The 24,156-nt window shown below is 35.0% G+C and overlaps 1 protein-coding gene across 5 annotated transcripts in view; it reads left to right on the top strand.

Annotated features, from left to right (window-relative positions):
* Positions 1-24,156, top strand: part of LOC126374063 (cGMP-dependent protein kinase, isozyme 2 forms cD4/T1/T3A/T3B) — a 140,602-nt gene that overhangs the window by 66,402 nt on the left and 50,044 nt on the right. For 2 of the 5 annotated variants that reach the window (XM_050020509.1, XM_050020510.1), the window contains exon 3: positions 20,544-20,710. In XM_050020509.1, the coding sequence (XP_049876466.1) occupies positions 20,544-20,710 (167 nt within the window). Of the gene's footprint in view, positions 1-1,364; positions 1,438-12,298; positions 12,867-20,543; positions 20,711-24,156 lie in introns of those variants that run through there. The other 3 variants (XM_050020511.1, XM_050020513.1, XM_050020512.1) reach the window with 3 other exon arrangements.

The following is a 24,156-nucleotide window of genomic DNA, read 5'->3' as shown; positions in this document are numbered from 1 at the left end:
GCAAAACAGACTCAAGGTCAAAATTATAGCATAGCATATCTACATAGCTGGTGTGGACCGAAATAGCACGAGGTTGTCTAACTAATGATACGGCACCGGTAAAGAAGTTAATATGCAAAATTAATAGCAATTTATAGCCCAATAATGCTTTATTGCCTTTTAGTGGCGTACAGTTTCTAAATCGTACTGTACCTGTACGCCGTATGGGTGTGTATTTATGTACGCAGCACATAGTGTTTCGGGTGGACAGAACTGAACCACAATTCATCGTTAAAACAAGCCGCAGCCATCCTGCCTGACCTCTGAGTCTGACCTGACCCAAACTAACCCATCACTCTTTGGACAAAGTAGGTAACACCTTGACGTAGGGGCACCCCCTATGTCTAGCTTGGTGTCGGAATTGATAATATCAATTTTCTGTTATTTTTATTAAAGTAAGTACCTAGGTAGCTATTGTTCAAAACTTCAAAAGTTACCTACAAGAACTGTTCAAAACTTTCAACCAATTATTGCAGATTTTTTTCAAATACCTGTTTCTAAAAAGCCTTATTTTCTCTCTCTCTATAGTATAATATTTTTAAACATATTTTTTTGTATTCGATTGTACCGCTTACCATATCTCCGCACGGATGCAATTTAATATTCAAGATAACGAATAATAATGTAATAGTCAGTAATAATTCAATATAAAGATGATCATTCTTACTATACATATATGAGTTACTGCGACTGCCTAGAAGATACTTCACTCGCGTATAATACGTATATGAATTATTATAATAATTATAATTATAATTATATGACCATTTAAGTATTTGCAGACAATTATTTTAATGACGCCCCTAAGGGATAACTAATATTATACGCTCATGCCTGTAAAGAATTGCCTCATGCCTGTTATATGCAGGGAGTAGTGATATTGTAGTAATAGTGACATTCTAACGAAAACTTTGAGGGATGACAGACCATGATTCTGAGTTGATATCAAGTAGAATTTTCTGTCGCAAAAGTATGGAACTGAAAATAATTAAAAAAGAAACACTAAAATTTTCATGAATTTTCCGGGAAAAATGACGGGACTTTTTATACTACAGTACAGAAAATATGTTTTGCTTGCTAAGATTTTCCTACTACTTATTCTAATTATGGAGTCCAAGTACAATGTATGTTTAAAAAATTCGAACCAGAATAATCGAAGCGAAATTGTCTCCAATTGTCAACCATATGGTAGAGTCAACTAATAAGTCAATGAATTCATCAGCGGCCACTACCATAAATTCGTAATAGGCCCGAGTCTGGGACTCACACGAAGTAACGCAAACAAAACTCGTAATCAACCTCTAGTACAAGCGCAGCGTTCACGTCGGCACAACGTAACGCAAACGCGCGCGTTTTGACCGCCTCTCGTTTAAATCTTCCGCGCGAATTTTGAAAATCGTATGCTGTTATTATATTTTTTAAATTGTTTAAAAAATATTGCTCAAATTTCGAACGCTTTTCTTACGTACTTAAAATTAAATGAGCGATTTTAAATGTCGTATGAAGTTTATTAATGTCACTTTTATATTAATATATTTTATAATCCGTAAAGTAAAATTTAAAATATGAGTGATTTTAACCGGCCAGTGTTTTCAATAGTTGGTCTTCCATTTTGGATTTATTACTTCGTTGGATTTCATGTTATACTTAATAATAAATATTTAAGTATTATTACGCTAATCATAATCTACCTACTCAATATCCATGACACCGAAACCTCTCCTATAATATTATTATGTACGTATAGAATACAACAACTAACTTATGAAGGCTAACCCATAAAATAAACATCAATTTAGATAACGTTCACCATATTTGAACAACATATTAGTAACAATGGTCTTATTTATGGATCACGTGAAAACTATAATAATTCTAACTACTGAACCATTAAAGTTACAGAGTAACTCATGATCTAGTAAATATACAAATTATTACAAATAATAACATTGTCTTGAAAGTGACTTAAACGTCGCTAAAGTTATCACTTTAGCTACTTTATGGGGATCCTTAGCAGATATCTATGATGGGGATAATATCCAATCAGATGTTTGTTCCAGTATTAGTCTTTAGGATCCAATATCTAAATCCACACTGCGTGAAGTTGCAAAAAATATTTTAAACTGAGAACATCTTCGAAAGTAAACATAGCATAAATTAAATTGCCAATTTTGCCTGGTTCATGTTTGCCTTAGAGGAAATACTCGTCACTTTGTGGTTTTTAATTTGCTGCTATATGGTTCAAATTAGTCAGTTTTCAGTTTTTGCGGTGACACACTGGAACTGGAACACAAAGGCAATTTGCAACTTGCAACCACCTTTGACGTTGATCTCCTAATAATGTTCTATAAAGCTGAATCTTCAGTTTATTTATTTCTTTGCCCTAATGGCTAGAGCTGTGACATTCTGTCAGCCTCATACGTAACATTGACGTGCGCTCGTTGACGACGTACTGACGTATCTGCATTTTTCACCGAAACTGATTTGCACCTTTTACAATTGTCAATAGGACACAAATCACTTTATCAAAAAATACAGATAAGTACGTCAGTTAGCATAGTCAGCCACGAAAATATGTATAAAGCAGCGTTACCATACGCCAGTGCCTTAGTAAAGTAACTTGATGGTCCATACTCCGTAATGTGCTGAGAAACACTAACAAGCTTGATGAATGATGTGTGATTCTATAAGGGCGTCTTCAACTTGTGTTTTGCGGCGCACCCGTTCACCGTAAATTAGAACCGCACCCTTGAAAAGCTAATTAAGTGTATCAAAACGTACAATCTCTTTAGAAACAGTTTTTTCCTTAATTTGTCCTAGCTCGTGGTTCATAGCATGGTCATGGGCAAAAATGAGCATGGCGTATAAGTCCAGTATATTCTTATGAAACCCTTAAAAATCCTCTGTTCCATTACTGTTTAAAGGCGGAGGCCTTTATGCGCATGGTTATTAAATCAGAAAGCTCAGGATTCTTCTGAATCGTACGTGCTGTGAGAATTGTCAGTTCTGTGTGGAATAATTATCATATATTTACAAAAATTTGAATGTCACCCAGTGAGCGGAGTTACATTACTCGCCGAAGTTTTCGAAATAAACAAAACAAAAGTCGACATTCTCTGTTCTGTGATAGTGATTATAATTCCATACGAAATTGAAAATTCTGACGGCGCATGCGTTTCGAAAGAGTTTGTAGGTAGGTATCTGCTTTCGGTATAAGTTAGTAGGACTTTTTCAAATTATGTGTCCATGAAGTACTTATTTTTAGCTTTGGTCACTCTCCAATCAGCACAGATTAGTAAATGTTGCGTGGGTAATTGTTCTTTTTAATAATCTATTTCGAACGCTAAAATATACAGTTGCTAAGACGTAATACATGTTAGCACTACATGCTTGTATACCTATAACATTGAATGGATTAGCCCTGTCAGTTTGTTTGTAGGTTAATTTAGTGCGCTAGTTGAAATATGGAAGCTGATGCGAAACTCGGGTCAGAAGATTGATTTACATCGATATATCGTGTATGGTAATAGCCAAATGTTTTAAACAAAGCATCGAATGAAAATAGTTTCAGTACTTAGGTGAAATTCACCAATCTGTCACAAAATAGGTTGCATGTCTATCAGAATCTTTAGCCTCAATAAACGTATGCTCATTGTTCTCGTAAATATCGATATAATAAGGTTGAGTTTATTCTATGTCTATGACATTTACAGTTATTGTAGATTTATGCAAGAAAGTCTTCTTGTCATTGTCTTGACCAGAGAAATGGTGCGCGCTGAAGGCTCTCACTCGTTACACCGGTAATCACCGTTAACTAACAAATTGCCAGATTGTCATTAAGATACACGTCATACGATCAATACATACATAAACTCACGCCTATTTCCCACCAGGAGTGGAACCAGCTTTAATGTTTGGGGGGGCGGGGTCACCAGGTCGCAGACAATCTATCTCTATAGAGAATTAGATAAAATTGCCGTGACCACTCATAATCCAATCTGTCACTCATGGGGCTCATGACCCCTGATCCTAATTGTCGCTCAGGGTGAGGGAGGGGGACGGGGCTCCTGACCCCTCCCTGGATCTGCCCATGTATCCCACCAGGGTAAACCTCTGCTTACCATGGTCTGTCTCTACCATGGAATTAAATTTGCCTCTACACTTATCTTGCTTCCCCCACAATCATGAATCGTTTCCATTTCATGAGTTGTTTCGTTTCGATATTATTTGCTATATCGTACACTCCATTTTTTTACTGCATAGCAATCAATAAAATATGAATCGCATAAGATAAACGTACTTCAATATATCCAACTGTATTAATAATTCAGAGTACAATAAAAGCCGACAATTTTCTTTTTGAGAATAATCCTGGATATCCGGTGCTTTAACGATTTGATAAGATGCGTATGCACATATGGAAAAAGTGTTTAAAATTAGGTGCTAAAAGGTAACTTAAAGGAAGAATGCATTTAATAATTTTAATGTATTTATTATTTTACTTGAATTTTCATAATTACGAACAAAAACTTAATGATATTTTGATACTGATCTATTGTATGTTTAATAAAAAAATATCTCAAAATTTTCAAAAATATTCAATTATCAAGAATTATGAAGGAATAATAACGTCCTCTTTACAATGCTAGCAAAATTAAATTCTGCACGCATATCTTGAACGTGATAGGATGACTTAGTAGCTCGTTTGCCCGTGAACATGTTGAGATCGTCGCAGGCGCAGACTTGTTCAGCCTCGACATTGCCTTCCGGGAGTTATTTTTTTCTACAATTACCTATTAACCTACCTTTGTTGCACAGTATTGTGACAACTTTTAAGATGTCTTCTTATTGTGTAGATAGAAATAGCTAGATTAGTTTTTCTAAGCATGGTTAAGTGCCATAGCACTGAAAATACTATTTATGTAATTTAAGAGTTTAGTAGGTATGACATTCGCCATGCTACTTTTGGAAAAATAGGGCAGTGGTTTCCCCCTTGCCTTCCGCCCCGCAGTACTCTGTCTGACGCGAGTGGGATGGCGCCCAGAGTAGTCTATTTCAAAGCCGTACTAGGATTCCTGTCCTCCGCCTCTGAATACTACTGACAATTACTGCTATAAGGTTACAGGTTACAGTCTCTGCGACTTGCTCCTTAATTCCTACATCATCTAGATGATGATTATAGATATAAATGGATAGTATTTTAGATTTAAGATTTGAAGGCGCCAACAATCGTGCTCTTTCACGTTATTCTCTTATACCTTAAAATAAAATATGGTTATTGTATCTGGCAGATTATTTCTGAGAACTTTTGATAGTAGGGCCTTCTGTAATTTAATTTTATTTACAAGTCATACACACTTCCGTAACTTTGATACTTTTTTACAACAACAAGGCTTATCTATGCTAGCAGTCAATCGTTCAAAAACTGTTCTTTGTATTGTTTTTACGTAAAATCTATTACGAACGTCCGTGACCAATATCTGCCTCATCTAATTTTGTTTAAACCAGTTTAGAAACTGAAATAGTGGCTTGAAATAGAGCCGAAATAAAAAAAAGAAGAAGAAAGAATCTTATTGCGAAAATTTTTTATGTTCTTTTTGGAAGCCTTTTTATATTATACTTTTATATGAAATAACATCGGCCGAATCTCGACTGATACATCACTATACTTTTTAAGTTTCTTCCATATAAACCAAACCTAACACCTACATACAAGAATCAATAAAAAGTTAGGGGTGCCCTCAGAGACTCGATCCTGTGACCTTTGAATGCAAGCGTCGCGACCGTTCTTCTCGAGTGTCACATAGTGATCAAGTTTGGTACCTATTTAAATAGATCTCTTGAAAAGGCCAAGGTTGTTATATAACATAATATTATTAGGTATGTGTGGCATCCAACCAGCTAATGATACCTACTTCCGGTTAATTTGCATTGAATACGATTGTTGCAATTGTCTCTAAATGGACTAATTTCTGCATAGAACAAACAGTGATGGTCTTAGATCATTTTCATGATCTAAATATAACACATCTTACTACACTTTAAGAAAATATACGTCTTGTAGGAAACCGTTTTCTTGAACTTGAATTGGCTGTGTAACAAAGTATAAAATATTGAAAAGATTTTGCTCGCGTTTTTAATATATTTTTTGGCAATTTAAATCAATTATAGTAATTAGCTATATTTAGCGCTTTTGCGTCGCTTTAATACATATTATACTATGCATAAAGTTATTTTGTTGTCTCTTATATCTTCGATGTGATTGGATGGAATTTTATTAGTCTGATTGCCAATCAATTTGCTCGTTATGTCTACTACTTCATTGTCTTTAATGGGAAGAGCACGACATACCAGCTTTGTTAGAGGCACTACATTTTTACATGTAAACAGCTAAGGTCTTCATAATCGTCGTATATAGGCTTTTACCACAATGTTCCATTGCTTTTTGTTAGAGTTAAAATAACTTAACTCCTTATCGGCACAGCTACATGTCATCAAAAATACACTCGTTGTTGAAGTCCTACGAAAGGATATGATATGATCTTATTCTATCGCCTGGGTTGTGAGATGGATGACCAACCTCAGCAACTGTATTACATGGCACCATAGAAAAGATAATCCCTTAGTCTACTTTTACAACATGCCGTTACCAACTGAACGCACTCTACAGATCTTACCCGAGACACTGATTAGGAAATTAAGGTGGATAACTTATATGCTAATACCACACAGGTGGCAAAAGGTAAATTACAGCTAATTTACACGAAGAGAGAGTCATCTGAACGCTCTCATGTTTTGTAATAACGCTTTAACGCTGTCATGTCACACCATTCAGCACGTCAACTTGCAAAAGAAAACGAAAATAACTCACATTAAGTGGCCAAGCTATTTTTCCTGCTGTGACATCAACCTATAAAACAGAGTTTTTTTTAACAATCGTGACAGACGTGCGGCATTTCTTCGTAACCAAAACTGTGTCAAGGTCCTTACCTTTGGAGTCGCGGACTTAAAAAGTTCGACCGCTCGCAAAACTTTAGCGACTGCCGTAGATCTGGCATGTTACAATCATATTTCTCTTCCCACGTATATTTATGAAGTCAAATGAGACGTGAAATGTAAGCCAAAAGATCAAAGGTGTTATCTCCTTCTCAGTTTGTAGTTCTCAAATATGTATTTGTTCTTCACTGTATTAACTTTTAATGTAATAATTTTATTAAAACTCGAACAGTTTCTAACATAATATATTTTTTATCTCAGCTGCAATTATAGTTATTAGTGTTTCGTATAACTTTTGACCAATGATTTTGCATCATATTGCCAATAATGAAGAAAAACTGTGTTTCAAGAAAAAATGCAAAATTACCCTCATTTCATGCAAAATTAGATTCTAATAAAATACTTACTGAATGTTGAAATGTTAGCACAGACCACACTCAATGACCCTTGGATCTTAGTAAAGCAAGTGAAAATCTTAAGTTCTTCTACTCTTGTAGACGCAATACACGGCAATATTTGTAGAGGATGGAGCCTAAACTAGTAAGTCAGTAAAGATTAACAAACATTATGTTAAAAGACTGAAATAAGCACGCCTAATTTCAGTCTTTTAACAATATGTTTTTGAAATTGAGACGAGACATTTCTTTTTTATTTAAGGTATCATAGATGCGGTATCATCAAACAACTGAACTGTTATCATTTACACTATCGGAATATTTTCTGGTGTTGATGACGCGTTGTCAGAAGTGGAAATATCGTATTCGATAATAATCGTATCTAAAGCTAGGAAGAGAGCATTGGGAGAATATTGTTATCTTTGGCGGTTTCACTACGATGATTAATGTGGAAGATGAAAGCTCCGGACACCGTGCCCGGTTGTTTCTGGAATTATTTCGAGACTATTACATAACAACTCTGATTTTTGCGTAAACGTGCGTAATGTTTACCAATATAACAAAGGGCTATCTATTACATTCTACGTACAGCCTAGATTTCCAAACAAACAATAGAGTTTGGATTTTAAAAGGAATTTGGACCATTTATTATTTATTACTATTTGAGCCATAAAATAGTTTTAGAATGGATCCGATATTTGATTTTCTTTTTGCGTTTTGTGCTGGCCGTATTTCTACCTATCATTACGCTCACTATTTCCCCACTACTTTCATCATCGGATTAAAATATTACCCCTCTTTTTAACGTACCTATACGTCTACGAACATAGGTGTGAAATGGAACCCAATAAATCATTGTTTTCAATTAATCAGTATCTCTAAAATCTACACAAATCCACTGATGTATTCCGATAGATTTATCGTGACTCTATCAAATGCTTGGCTAATGGTTTCAGTTCACCTCTGTCATGATAACGTCAAAACCATAAATAGCGTAGTCTGCCTTCTGTCAACTTTGCAAACACTAGCTTAACGGGTCTGTGACGTCATGTAGAGATTATCCAGCTTTCACGATAAAATAAGGGTTAGATCATAATAGTAATTGCGGGTTCGGCAATGTCACGGTCGTTGGCAATGTCAATGTGTCTTGCGTCATGGCTACTTTTGGGTATTATGTCTCTGTATGCAGATGTAGGTACTCGAAGTCTTAAATGTTTTTTGCCATGCATGACTTGAAACTACCTTTATGCACATACCTTTTTATTTTAAGACTGTTGTATAGTTCTATTTTTACAATGTGTGGCTCTGTTGCATTCTATGGTTGTAGCATTATGTTATTATGTTAATTTGAGTAGTCTTAATTTTGATAGACCTACATACTAATGAGCTAAGCGTGCGTTCAATTTAGTTTGTTTGACTTGCCGCATCAGTAACTTTTAAGTGCAATTATTTCTCGTATGTCAGATTGATTCCACTTAATCATTTAATGCTGGTAATTATAAGCTTAAAAAGTCAAGATCGATGAGATGGAGGCTGTAAATGTAAAGTGTCTGGAATTAAAAGTCAATTTAAACAAGGTTAAAATTTTGATAATTTATAATTTTTCTACACATCTTATGTGCGTAATTCATAATGGGATAAGGTTTAATCACGCATCGTCCTGCATCCATCATCGTTTTTATTATTTGTGCGTATAGTGTAGGTACGCTAGCTAGTCCGTCACCTATGTCAATATGTACATCGTACCTACTTCCGTCAAATCTATAATCTTCAAAATGTTAGCAGAGAATTAAGACAATTTGGTTTCCCAAAAATCCCCTTGATTACATTACATCTTTAATCATATTGCAAATAATATTACAATCCAAAAATGGTGTGAAGATCGTGATAATGAATATGAATGATGAATGACTGTCAGAATCTGCATAATTACTTTTATCTGTAATCTTTTTTCGAGGGTCCAAGTTTAATAGCACACGAATGCTGCTGTAGATATATTTTTATTTTTGCTCTCACTACCTAAGAAAGAGGTACGCCTTAAAAGCTCTCAAACTAAAAGCTGTTTATTTTCAACATCGATAGTTTAAGTAATCCAGCTGTTAACATGTTTTACTATAACATAAACATTCTCGGAAAAGAATTTGCAATTGAGTTCAGGTTCAGGCTTAATGTGCCGGAACGTCCTGGGCTTTCTTCCAACTGGTCCGAGATTGAGGAAACGGGTCTAGGACGTCAAAGGTAGGGTATTAATAAAACGAACTAGTGACGGTACAGGTAACAAAGTCACGTCAAAACTGATTTTAAAGTTGATACCTGCCAGAAACCTGCCATCAATGTTCATATTGGTATATGAAATTGGACTCATACCTGCACTCCTACTTGCACCATTTGATGTTCTGAGATAAATATGATTAAAATTGATAACAGGTTACCAGTCTATAGCTAAATAGTCCATCGCGTTGACAAATGATAATCATTTTTTCGTTTCGTTGAAGAATCACATGAAAATGGATAAGTTTACATCTCTGCGTGAGCAAATAGCCACAAAATGATTGACAGTAGTTTGACAGTGCTGTTGTCTGTAATCGATATAGTGCAATCTTATCTGTTGATCGATTTGTTTCTACGCTTATAAATAAAGCAATTGTTAGTGTCGTCAGGGTCAAATACGAAGCCAATTAGATAGGAGTGTTGGCTGTTAGTGTATTAGTAAAATTTAGATACTGTTTTATGTTGCCGCTTCTGTCAAAAATGCAGTCGCATTGAATAAAAAATGAATATATATTAATATTCTGTATTTTTATATGAGCCACGAAAAACATTTTACCTTTGATGTTGGATACTTACACTTATTCTGTGCTATCTGTGCTAGATTATAATTTATTTTATATCTACACTAGTAAAGACTCATTTGGATATTTTTAACTAAATAATTACTAACTAACTAATTTGTAACTTTCATATCCTAATTCTAACTTGCAAAACGTTTTTACTTCAATTCAGATCTTAATTCAGTAAATCTGGTGTATAAAGTATCTATCAATAATGGAACATTTATTTAAAAATAAATTTATACTTACTGTAACATAATTTTTGGTACAACCAGTCTTGTTACCAAATTGCTTGACCTTATGCTTAGAAAGGCTACATGCAATGGCCTTTAAGAACAATTTCACCTACACAAACCAGTCCTAATTGTTACATATAGTAACTTGTATAATGTTATGCCATCCATTGTACTGGTCATTTATGTTTTAATGAGTAACCAGACAGTATAAGTTCATGGTGAATAATGAAACAATAGTAAATGTAATAAAAGGCAGGTCTTCTTCTATTAAGTGGATTGTGAAGTGGATTACCAACCTCATCATCCCTGGTGTCAGGGTTATTATTGTGCCGCCAAGACCACCTGACATGGCTCATGTAACGACTACGTACTTAAGTACATCAGTAAGTAGTATCATCTTACTTTGAGATACTCAGGTTATCAGCCTATAATGTGCTAACCAAACCAGGGCTCACAAAATTATTTTTGTCATATGTCCCCACTGGGATTCGAACTCAGGATCTCTGGTTTGTGAGCTCAGCGCTCAACCACTAGACCACGGAGGCCGTTAAAAAAAGGGCAGGTAAAACATGAACTTGCAAAATATTCTTTTGGCTAAGGAACATTCTTACGCCCATCATCTTCTGGGTGGGCAAAACCACAATCTGTAAAGAAAGTGCATGTAGCCACTTTTGGTTTATTGTGTTTTATGTTAAGATAAATGTGACTGAACCGTGTAGTGACAGGTAATTGAGTGACCACAATACGCCCATCATAAATATTATTATACTACGCGGGATATACGAAATTGATAAAAGAAACTAAGATAGTGGAACTACTCATTACTCACGTTTTCTTTATTAAAGTTTTAAAAAGTGCGTGATGTTATTAAGGTGCCTACTTCTTTTTCTGTATTAATACCTATTTGTTTTTTACATCAGTACTTTGTTCCTTGTTTCTTTTGGATAAAAATCACGACTTGCTAAATATAAAGTTCTTGCAGAATACTGAAATATTCTCAAGTATATAATTTTATTACCGTTAATAATGAAGCCAATATTTGTTAATTCTACCTGCTGTGACTGGCTTTATGGGAAGACATTAATCAACTTGCCAAATGACCAAAAATTGCACACCTTGGTCCGAGACTCGTTGAAAGCAATGTCTCAATATCCGACTTCAGATGATTCACTACCTGGTTAGCCCCCAACACAAAATATCACTGATACAAATTTTGCAACTGTTGAACCTTGTTTAACCCATTAGGTTTATAGTTCGGCTTCATTTATTTATCTGGTCCATAAATCAAGTTTAATGAAAACCAATTAAAGTTAGACCGCGCCTTGTAGACACATGCTAAATCAACTGTCATATGCATGTTACATCAAGCATCAAGAGTACTTAGTGAGTGTGTGAGTGACTGTTTGTAGTATGGAGCAATTTAAATTGTGAGTCAGAAAGCAGTGGGTCACTCACTATACAATCAGTCATAGCACCATTCAACAGAAACAATAGGGTTTTTAGTTACATCACTTTCAATAAATTTTAATATTCTGCTCACTCACGGTTTGCTGTCAACAATTAAAACTAGGTACTTTGAACCGACAAGCATGTTATATCAATTCTATTAATCGTATAAATCTATCTCTGGCCGGGAAATCACTAATAAAATAATAAAAAAACATTATTCAAATACTTTACACTGCTGTAAAAGTGATTGGAATTTTTCTATAACTAAATATATTATTTTATTTGAAGTACACGTGTATTATCAGGCGGTCTTGATATCAAAGATACAATTGATGATAACGAACTCACTAATAACATGTAATAGTCTTTCGTGGTTTAGGAAAGTGTGACAAGTGTAGATGAATCAGATGTGAAATATATTGTAACATTTAAAATAAAGAGTCAACTGCAGAAAGTGAAGTGAAAATAACAAAGGGGACAAAATTAACAGTGAAAATGGCACAAATGCATCCGAGCCAATGCAAAGTAGACCACAACTACTTCAAATTAGAAAAGAAATATATGGAAATGAAACGTTTAGTGATAGAAAAAACAGAAGAACTGAAGCGAAGAGACAAAATCATAGCTCTATTAGAAAATGAAATAGACGAACGGGATATGACAATAAGGTATCTGAAAAATGAAATAGATAAGTTCAGACAAGTTGTGCAGCCTTTGACGAGACAGATAATTGATAATCACAAAAACGGAACAGAAAACGAAGTAGATTCGTTCGTAATGAAAACACCTGGGATAGAAAACACCAGAGTTTTGCCTTTAGGGGAGCCCAGACTTAAAAGGACTGCGATATCCGCGGAACCGTTATCATCGTTGACGCAAGACCATGAAATGAAGCTTTTGAAAATACCTAAAACTCAAAAGTAAGTATGAACATGAACACGCTTTGTAATTTAGGTACTAATGGTTTGTGATTTGTGTGTAAATAGTGGACCTACTCGATAGCTTCTAGGCCCACTTTAGACGACAAGCAGCTGAAACGTAATTGGCGATCTTTGAATCTTTATTTTTGTAATATCTCATAACGAATGCAAGACACGGCTGAAATAAGGACCAGTGCCAATTTTTTGAACGGTCATGACCCAAACTACGTGAATGAAGTTTTTTGTTACAGCGATCAGTCATAATGTTATATTTAGAAGATTTTTTTTTTACAGAACAGGAATGCGGGACTTTCCAGTTTACGTTCCCCAAAAATAATATAGACTGTGCCGTCCAGATTTAACGTGATAATTAACTATTTTCTCATTACTCGAGTACAAATTGATTCAAAAATATTCTGTAATAGCAGAAATAAAAATAATTGTTGCATGATATTTGGATCACATTATGTATAGAATTATGTTGCTGCCTATATTGCTTCTCTATATTTTGATCAGAATAATAATGGATGGAAAATGTGTTGTGCCTGGGTGTAAATTGTCATCATTTATTATCCAAACACAATTATAAATAAAAGATGCATATTTCTGTTATCCATGAAATTAGAAGGTTAAACGAAAGCAATATTGTACAGAGCCATCTAAATTTTTGTTGGGGAACGAAGGCTGAAAAGTCCCCCATTTTCGTTGCGCTCTTGCTTATTAAATGCTACATACTTGTCGTATATACTTTGCATAAATATAGTTGTGGGTACAGTTGGCTTACAAATTACTTTTGTTATATTTTTGTAGAAGCTGTAAACAAAGAACAACCATTTGTAAGTTATGGCGTGTAAGGTCAAAGACTCTTATTTTAATAAACACCCACACAATTTCAATGTACAAATTAATTACTTAGTTATTTAATCGTTATTATATAGGCACCAAATATACAATTGACAAATCATTTCAAGTTAGCAATAATATATATTGTTATGCTATGTAAACCTAGGAAGAACACTAGTTTTAGGATTCGTCATATTCTTATTATGACTGTTTTTAAAATCTCTTTCACTCACTTTGTCCTTCATGTAATGCCTTTTGGCGAGGGCTAAATAAGGTTTAGGTTTTTATTTTTCTCACATTTATTATATGGTTTTGATTTCATCGTTATAATAGGTAACAAAAAACTGATTTCTGGATATGTGACGAACAACTAAAATTGACACAAATAATTTCTGATTTTGTCAGAGTTCGATTAGATAACTTATTCGGACACCTTATAAACGAATTATTACCATCACAACAAGCTCTAATACTGAACTAAGCAAGCAGTGCTATTCGAAACAAATTGGCGTTTAAATCTCATGTCAGCATGCTTCAACGCTTCCAAAGCGGCCAATTGTATGCCATCCATCAATCGTGATTGAATTTCACTGCGACTACGCATGCGAGGTCGACGTGTGTTAGCCAGTGCGCCTTCACAGACCTATTTGGTATAATACGTTCGAACTTCGATGTGTCCTCGCCATCGGCTGTTCACGACATGTCGAAGGGTTATGTGCTAAGTGATTTATTGGTAGGTTTTAGAATAGCCCCTGAGCGTTTTGTATGTGGATGGGTTTTGTCTACAGTGAATAGGATGATGCAGATTTTGATGTTTAAAAAGCTCTCAGAAAGTATCTTTTATTATAATTATAGGAGATATTTACCTAGTAATATCTACATACATGTATAATACATAAACTCACGCCCGTAATCCCAAGTGGAGTGGACAGAGTCTCAAGTAACCAAAGTCAACTTGCAGCCACTGATGATACGAAGTCCTAAGATGGGTATCCACCGTGTTGGAAAGGACATAGTCCCTCTGTCTGTCTGTCCCTCTGTTGCTTAGGCTAAATAAAATAGAAATACTGTAAACAAAGTAAGTAAAATACAGATTTAAACAGGACTCACGAAACTTATAGATTTAAGTGTGTCCAATGACAGGATCATTCAGGATGATGTTAAAATAAATACATAAGGTGCTGTTACATATACCTACGGTGATAAAAGTATTTATAAACATTTGACTTTCAATCTAAGTATATCAACACCTAAGACTTACAATTTAACACTGAATATTGTTTATTTCAAACTCTCCTTTTGTACAAGAACCGTGTTTCTTTGGCTTACGGTGTGTTTTATTTTATGCTGCTCAAATTTTAGTAGCTAGTCTGAAAATTAAAGGAAATTAGCACGGATCTTATAAATTACGTCGCGAGACATAAGTATCGTGAACTAGGTATGGTTTTATACCTTTACGATTCGCTGAAATCTAATTATATAGTCAGTATTTGATATAAATAGAGTGGTTTATATTGGTCTTCGCTACACCTTTAATATTCTCGACATTAAATTTAGGTAAGTGCTAGTCAGGTACATTTCTTACGCATGTACTAAGTAATTAATTTTTTTATGAAAGTATTGAAGCGATTCAAGAAAAAAAAGCGTCTAGACTTTATCTCTGTCCCTGTATATAAATGTCTGCTTTCAATTAACTTATCTCCCTTACTACTTTATATATAGCTTCTGATCAATCAAGGCTTATTAACAGTTTAAACCCTGCAGCGTCTTAAAAGGCAATATTATATCAATCATTTGCGTTATGTTTACACCAGCCGGCAGTAATTTTATGAACACTAGATTATCATTATACAAGTAGCTTTTATTACTACAATTTACTGTAATTTAAACCTATCCCCATTACATGAAACCTAGTATTACCTTGTCAAGACAATTACTTTTCTTATTATCACAGTATGTTTGCGAAGGATAAGATGATAATGGTAGGAGAATAAATGTTTATGGGACATGTCAAGGGTGAAACTATAGAACTACTGCTGTCGTCGATCGATTATTTACGATTAGTATTATGTAATTAGATATAATGTACGTTTTGAATAGGTTCCTGCCTTATGGCCGGCAATCTAAAAGTGGTAGGAGCTTAAGAAAATTTATAAAATTATACGAATAATTCTTGTTCCGAAAATTCCGAACCCTGAATCACGAATCTTTACCAGAAGTCAAATAGAAGTTTGGCTATGCCACTGTGAGTTTCTGTTTTATCCAGTTCTCTTCTTACTAGGTATTCTTACACTGTTGACATATAAGTTTTTTTGTATATGTTTGTGAAAAATAAACATTATTTTTCTCCATAATTGGGTAGTTTCCTAGGTGAAAAATAAATTATGAAGACAGATCTAAAAGTGACAAAAAACGTTATCTTTTTTCTATTTAACTTATTTGTGAATTTTAATCAAGAAAAACGCAATAATATGTGCTACATATTTTCATGTTTTTCTATGACGTCACAGGTGGCTTTTTCGTATAAATTCCATAGTGATTTCGTGGTTTGACGTTTAGTAAAAAGGAACTGATTTGACTAGTTGGAAACTACCCTACTATTTAGCATGGGAAGACCATGAAACTATTCGTAAAAGCCATAGAGTTTTCATAATGTACAGAGTACACCTCCTTCGATTTATGTGCAGAGAATATTAAATAACAGAGTTTTTCCCTTAGCAAAACCTTGATATCGATTTTATATTGTCATTGGTGCTAATTCCTGTAAATACCATCTAATTTTATTTTAAGTTACATCTGTCATTTTCTTATCCGCCGAAATGGAAAGGGACGGGTAATCGACTAGCATAAAATTTATGGAACACACGTCAATTTTAAGCACAAATCTAAAACAACCGTCTAAAAATTTCACATTGGCCAATAACCCGACAGAATTATGTTGACAGCACACGTCAAACGGTTTGCATACCAGCGAGATACCTTTTTGATTCGCCCGGGTTATTCATTAATGTACTCATTCTTCCTAAAATTAAGAGCTGTCAATCATCCGTCCCTTTCCTTTTCGGCGGATAAGAAAATGACAGGTATATCTTAAAATAAAATTAGGAGGTGTCTGCAGGAATCGAGGCCATTGGCTGAGAAACACAAAGTTATAATTTTAATTTAGTTTGTTAAAAGTTGAAACTATCTCTTTCTTGCACTTGTAATAAGTAGATAAAGGACAGCACTAATTTTGAAATGAGCAAACTAAATTCTAATAAGTGGCGTTGAGCCTACATCTACAAGGAAGTGATCTTTGATAGATAAGAATGAAGAATGCTACAACGACAAGAACATGGCTCTTAAATTCGTGGCTGACGTCGCTATATGACGTATCTGAAATTTTTTTCGAATCTGATTTGCACCTTATAGCATTGTCAATAACACACAAAATATTTTAGCAAAAAAATGCAGATACGCCAGTTTGCAAAGTCAGCCACGAATTAATGATGTTGTCAGAATCAACACCAGTCACTTTAATTAGACGCGTGTAGGTAAATAGGTTACATAGTAATAGGTACCTTAAGGCCCTCAAATGAAAAGAGAGCAAGGTAAATTCAACTTCAAAAGGGATTTCATTTCTCGACTTATAATTAGAGGTTGGATAATAATTATTCACATTATTATGAAAAATTAATCCGTCAGTCTTAGCTGTTGTCGTGTGACAGAGTTACAGCAGGCCGGCCTTCGAGCAGTTTGAAATCTTTGACAAGTGGACTGGCTATAATTTGGGGTAGATAGAGTCCACGGAATCCCAATTACTACGATCCTGACACAGCATTTTCGCTTCTAACCCTTATCAAAGTATTCATGCATGCTCGGCGGTTTAGAGTACTTTTGACCTGGCATCTCTTTAAGACATTCTAAATTTGGTCGCGGTATGTTCGCCTAGACGTTCTTTTTCCGACTCTACCTGGTATAAGTACCCGCATGTTTTTCGTAAATCTACTTTCATACATTCTTTCCACTTGTCCGAATCAATAAATTCTTGTCACTACATTTCAATTAGGGACCTTCTATGCTACATTCCCCAAAATAATAATAGATGGCGCTGTCGCGGTTTAACGTGACAAATCATTAAATCATTTCATTACTCGGGTAGGTACGGTCATGAGCATTAATATGTATACACTTTGGTACCATGTCACATTACCTTTTTTTGACAAATTGAACTGTAAGTCTCACTAAATGTCAAATATGTTGGTGCGACAGAGTCCTAAAGTGGGTACATTATATTGCTCATGACTGTACATAGTTAAGTATTTCAAAATACAATGTAATGACAGAAGCATTATAATATAATAATTGTTGCTTGATATTTGGATCACATTAGGTACTTACGTATGTATCGAATTATGCTGCTACCTATATTGCTTCTCTTTATTTTGATCAGAATAATAATGGGTGGAAGATGTGATTGTTGCGTTGAATAAAGAGGGTCATCATTTATACCCAAGAACAAAGATAAAGATGCATATTACATCGGTTATCCAAGAAATTGGAGGGTTTAATGAAGGAATATCTTTACAGAACCATCTGTATTGTTTTTGAGGAACTTTACGGCAAAAAAAAACATAACATAAGCTCACAATTATAATCCCAACTGGGGTAGTCAGAGGTACATACATCCATCGCAATATGAACTAAGTAGGTAATCACACGAATTAATGTATGTTAAAAAAAAAAACAATAAAATAATGTCAAACGATCAGCAAGAATAGCTACACCACCATCAATGTTAGAAAAAACTGTAACGTTTTAACGTGGGAAAAGTATTTCCAACATAATACTCGTAGGTTACTAAACATAGAAGGTAATGACATAATTTTAACCTTGAAAAATTTGAATCACATAAAATCGCATTGCATTTAGTATCTTTCAAGGCATTTTATTTTATGTAAGGTTGTACTTATGCTAAATCTCGTTGACATTGTATAGTGATGATCCTCTAAATTCGTAATAACTGGATATTTGCCAATCTGGTGAGGCAAGAAGAATTATTTCATTGCATGCGTGACCCCTGTTACGATGTAGTGTTTACAAACATTCTGTGTGCATTATTGTGAGTACCTGGTGGAGATTAGTTCTAGGTTACTTTACCTAATTATAAAAATCGATTCTAATATTTCTTCGTTAGTTATTCTATTTCGTCGTCATAGCTTCGTTGTGCATTGAGATTTAGCTTCATCGAAATGATTCGCCAAAGTGCGGAAATTGCTCAGAACTGCAATTCCGAAGTAGGTAACGGGAGTTATTACCCACGAATAAGAATACTAGCCATAAAACTAATAGGCCACATAATCATACTAAATATGCCATACGTAAAGGTCGTATTTTGTTTCCATTTCGTGTGTCAGTGGATAGTGTGATGCTGGCCTAACCACTGTTCATTACACAACTTTAACTTACAGTCCTTTTTTTTGTAGCATGGAAAATGCTGCACCGACAAGAGCGTGGCTCTTAAATTGATGATGGTGGGGACTATTTTTTATTAGCGCACACGTGAAGGTAGAGATTAAGTAGATTTTATTTAAGAGGTATAATTAGAAGTTGTGTATTGAATAGCGATCCGGCCAGGGAGCATCACACCAGTGGATAACATAAAATAATATAAATACTTTATTGCACACACAGGAAATACAAAATTACAAACGAAAGAGAAATAGAAGAGTACAATAATACTAGTAGTGGATTGTAGATGTAATATCTTTAAAATAATGTTGCACTATCTATTCTGATTCACAAGGTTTGAAACCACCATGTCGGAACCAACGTGATCCTGAAGTGAAGTGTAAACTATTGCAGCTTGTTTCTACACTCTAGCTATAGAGGCGGCCAATCAGCACGCGACACCAAACACTTCAGGACCCCGATACCGACCCCGCCGGCGTGGTCGATGATTTATCATTCAGCGCATATCGCTATCGACCTACTAGGGTCGATTAATTCTTTCAAATATTTTTCCTCTCAGACGACGCCCTGGGCCGAGGTTTGCGCCCAACTGGGCGCCCTCAGGCCTGTTGTCTTAAACGTTGTACCGGGCGAGTGCCTTCAGCGCTCCCATTTGTCCGGCCAAGTAGTTAATGCCATCTGCGGCAAATCTGCAATAAGTCACGTCAAAAAAAGCAGCTTGTTTCTGAAAATGGTAATTATTATTATGCAATAAAGAGAATGAATAATAATATTATTATAAATATAATTATTGATAGTATTAACACTTCGACAAATAATAGATTTTATAATGGGAATGATTATCCATTATTAGATGTAGTAGTCAGTTTTTCTACTAAGTAGCTACGATTTTATGGTTTTTAATTTATTGATGTAATTATGACGGTATCTATTGTTCTAGATATTTATTATCAAGGAAGAATCGTGTTTACCAGTAGTTAGTAGTATCGTTAGTATTATATGATCTGTGGTAGTATCTTGTGGGTAATAAATACAATGAATCAATTCAATATTTTTTTATTAAGTACCGTTTATTTGTATTGAAAGAAATCAACTGTCTAGATTATTTATAATGAGTTGTTGAGACAATTATTATGATAATAAACGAATTAATTACAATTATGCTTTTAATAAAAAAGTAGACAATGTTTATGACTGCCAATACCCCAGTATTACACATATTATGCCTGTGTACTTTAGAACCATAAATAAATATAAAATATTGTGTTAATGCGCGACAGGGTTCTAAAGTGATATAGGTATTTATATGTGACCTACTTATCACTAAGTTAATCCAATCTTTTTACTTACGATTTTTAATGAGGACCTTTTTCCATTTTTCAGATCCCGGGAGCTGATAAAGGGCGCAATCCTGGACAACGACTTCATGAAGAACCTGGAAATGACGCAGATCAGAGAAATTGTCGACTGCATGTACCCAGTGGAGTATGCAGCGGGCAGTCTCATCATTAAAGAAGGCGATGTGGGCAGCATCGTATATGTTATGGAAGGTCAGTGCTTCAATAATTTTATACTTTGTAATGCTTTTAAATTTTAGTGCCATCTACCGTGAAATAGTAGTAACTAAAATATTTTGAATTTTATGTGCGACATCTAGCGGTGAGTAGCGTAACTAGTAGTAAAGGTTGTGTTTGACAAGCCATAATAATTTGGACGTTATTTAATAGATGGCGCTGCTTTTAGTATCGTATGCCGACACTAGATGGCGTTGTAAAGTGACATCTAGTGTTGAGTAGTGTAACTAATAGTTTCGGTTATACGTCGATAGGTGTCGCTGTGTAAATAAAAACTTCGTTCTTTTTACAATTTTATTTATAATCCAATTTTTAATTGAACGTGCCGCAAACTACTATTTATTAATAAATTAGTACAATTATTTAGTCTCTTATTCAGACTTATCGCTTAGCGACAAAACTTTCTTCAACTTTTAATAAATCACGGCGACCGAACAGCCTATCTACGTAGCTGTCCATAAGATCGTTTCACTGGTGACCATGGGTGTATAATTTAGCTAGAAATGTAAACATGTTCGACTCATACGTTATGTCTTAGCTTAGCTTTCCCTGGGTGAAAGCGGAAAACTAAGCTGGTACTGAGGTGGTTAGACACCGTGACACCGGCTTTTCCTAGGACTTGTACCTTACTGTAACTTCCTGCGTTGTAGAGCGATGTTGTAGTGTGTTCTTTATCTAGTTGCTTGTCGATTTTAGTGGAGCAACAAAAACTTAGGGTTAGCGTCGCTACTCTGTCTACTCAATAGCAAGCTAATGTTTTTTTTATTCCTATAATGAAAATTTATATTATTATTAGTAATAACGACCTCCGTGGTCCAGTGGCTGAGCGTTGGGCTCACGATCCGGAGGTCCTGGCTTCGATTCCCGATGGGGACATATAACAAATATTACTTTGTGGTCCCTAGTTTGGTTAGGACATTACAGGCTGATCACCTGATTGTCCGTAAGTAAGATGATCCATGCTTCGGAAGGCACGTTAAGCCGTTGGTCCTGGTAACTACTTACTAATGTAAGTAAGTAGTCGTTAAATGAGCCATGTCATCCTCACCATCCATCACCAGGGTTGATGAGGTTGGTACTCCACCTACAACCTTACACGATAGAAGGAGAAGATATTATTATTACATTGTCAAATCAATTTGGTTTAATAAAATTACTTAGTACTTATAAAGTAGGTAGCACATAAGTAATTACAAAATACATACTCGTATTTACATACCTTCCTAGTAGATGCTGTTAAAAACTTGAGGGATAATTTATAATGAGGGTGAAATTGGTAGAGTTAGAAGACGAAAGCCTAGGCGTACATACTGCGATCAGATCCAGGATACATTGTTTTAAGTTTACGCGGTTATTATCATAATTAAAGCACATAATAACGGGTTCTTACCGAACCGGGTACCGGGTTTAGTGTCGAAATATCGGGAGTCTCATATCCCCATTTAAACGCGGTAAGAACCCGTTATTATGTGCTTTAATTCAGATCCAGGATGTTTTAATGAAAGGCCAGGTCAAGATAGGGTACTCTAAGTTGCTGAGCTTTCAAGAAGTCTTTTATGAGAGTAGAGAAACCGAAGGTGGTGTGTCAGGATCGTAGTAAGTGAGATTCCGTGGTCTCTGCCTAACGGGAAATGGGCGTGAACTTATGTATGTATGTATGCTATTATGTCCCCAGTGAATTTACATAAACGGCCCATGTACGTCCCACTGCTGGGCACAGGCCTCCCCTCAATCAACCGGAGGGGGTATGGATCATACTCCACCACGCTGTTCCAATGTGGGTTGGTGGAGGTGTTTTTACGGCTAATAGCCGGGACCAACGGCTTAACGTGCCCTCCGAAGCACGGAATCATCTCACTTTTTCGGACAATCAGGTGATTCAAGCCTGAAAAGACCTTACCAAACAAAGGACGGTCTCACAAAGTGATTTCGACAATGTCCCCATCGGGAATCGAACCCGGACCTCCAGATCGTGAGCCTAACGCTCTAACCACTAGACCACGGAGGCTGTCCCCAGTGAATTTATTTAGTTATATTCTTAAAATTATTTCACAATATTTTCAACAGAATTATTGTTTTAACAAGTATGTAACTACATATTCATATTACGGTCATTCGCACTGTAAAAACGATATTATCGTAATATCTGAATTTATTAAGTCATAATTTGTGCAACGATGAAGTCATAAGTGAAAGTGCGATTTAGCAAGGGCATCGATAAGGCCAGAACGTGTGCAGAACAGTCACACACAAGAAAAGTGATTCATTCAAAACAAGGGTTGCCATCTGCTATAATTTACGTCCAAGGGTTTCGAACACCGAATGTCAATAATATGTCAATATCCATATTCTTAAAAAAAAGAAAAATAATATCCTTAACTCATCCGAAATCTTTGGCCTGATAGGGATTAGTTAGGACATGAGTTACGATTAACCCAAATGTGCCCTCCAACAACCCTATCCAATGCGGATAGCGAATCTACACGCAGAATTACATAATATAATAATAAATAGGTATGTTGCAGCTAACATTTAAATATTATGGTTTTGATAACTAGTAATAAAAACAGTTTTAAAGACGTTGTTACGAAATATTCATAGAGTTTCTTTAACGATTTAAATGTGTGTGAATCATGAAAAATTACATTTAAATAACAAAGGGGATAATTTTGTGTACAATAAACTATTAAATAAATAAATAAGGACGAATAGTTACAGACTGTTACTTTCTTAAACATTATTATTTGGTACCTTTTAAGCAAATGGACAATATTGATTACAAATGATTCTTTAATTTCAGTATTTCTTCGTTATTATTAATTTTAATGTGTCTTAATATTCACAAAGAGAACATTAAATCAAAAAATATCTCACTCGGGCGAGACTTGAACCCGCAGCTCTTGACAAGCCAGGATGAGCGTGTTAACCATTACACCACCGGGTCTTCGTCCTGTCCATGCGAAATTTTCGATCTATTATCCGACGCTGTTTTAATATTAAAGACAGGCGCGCGCTAAAGCGCTAAAGTGCGAAGAGCAAATATACAAGAAAACACTTTATACCTAGACAATATATAATAACTATTTCAGTCCGCTTTCATTGAGTCTTTAAGACTAACGGTTAGTGCTAAACACCTTTCTAGATTAAATCAAGTTTATAGTTTATAGCTCCATTGTCCACATTTTCTAAAGGAAACTTTCTCTTAATAAACTCGATGCTTATTCAAAATGTAAGTAGGTACACAATAATTGTGACATGTGCTATACTGAAATATTAAAATTGGATAGTGTTATAAATGCCCAGATTCATGCAGACACATCCTAATTTTAGTTTAAGTTATACCTGTCATGCTTATCCGCCGAAAAGGAAAGGAACGGATAATTGACAACTGTTACAACCCGGGCGAATACAATAGGTATCTC

The sequence above is a fragment of the Pectinophora gossypiella genome, chromosome 16, assembly GCF_024362695.1.
Source record: "Pectinophora gossypiella chromosome 16, ilPecGoss1.1, whole genome shotgun sequence".
Lineage (NCBI taxonomy): Eukaryota > Metazoa > Arthropoda > Insecta > Lepidoptera > Gelechiidae > Pectinophora > Pectinophora gossypiella.
The sequence above is the reverse complement of the archived record's forward strand: the minus strand, read 5'-3'. Positions and strand labels throughout refer to the sequence as shown.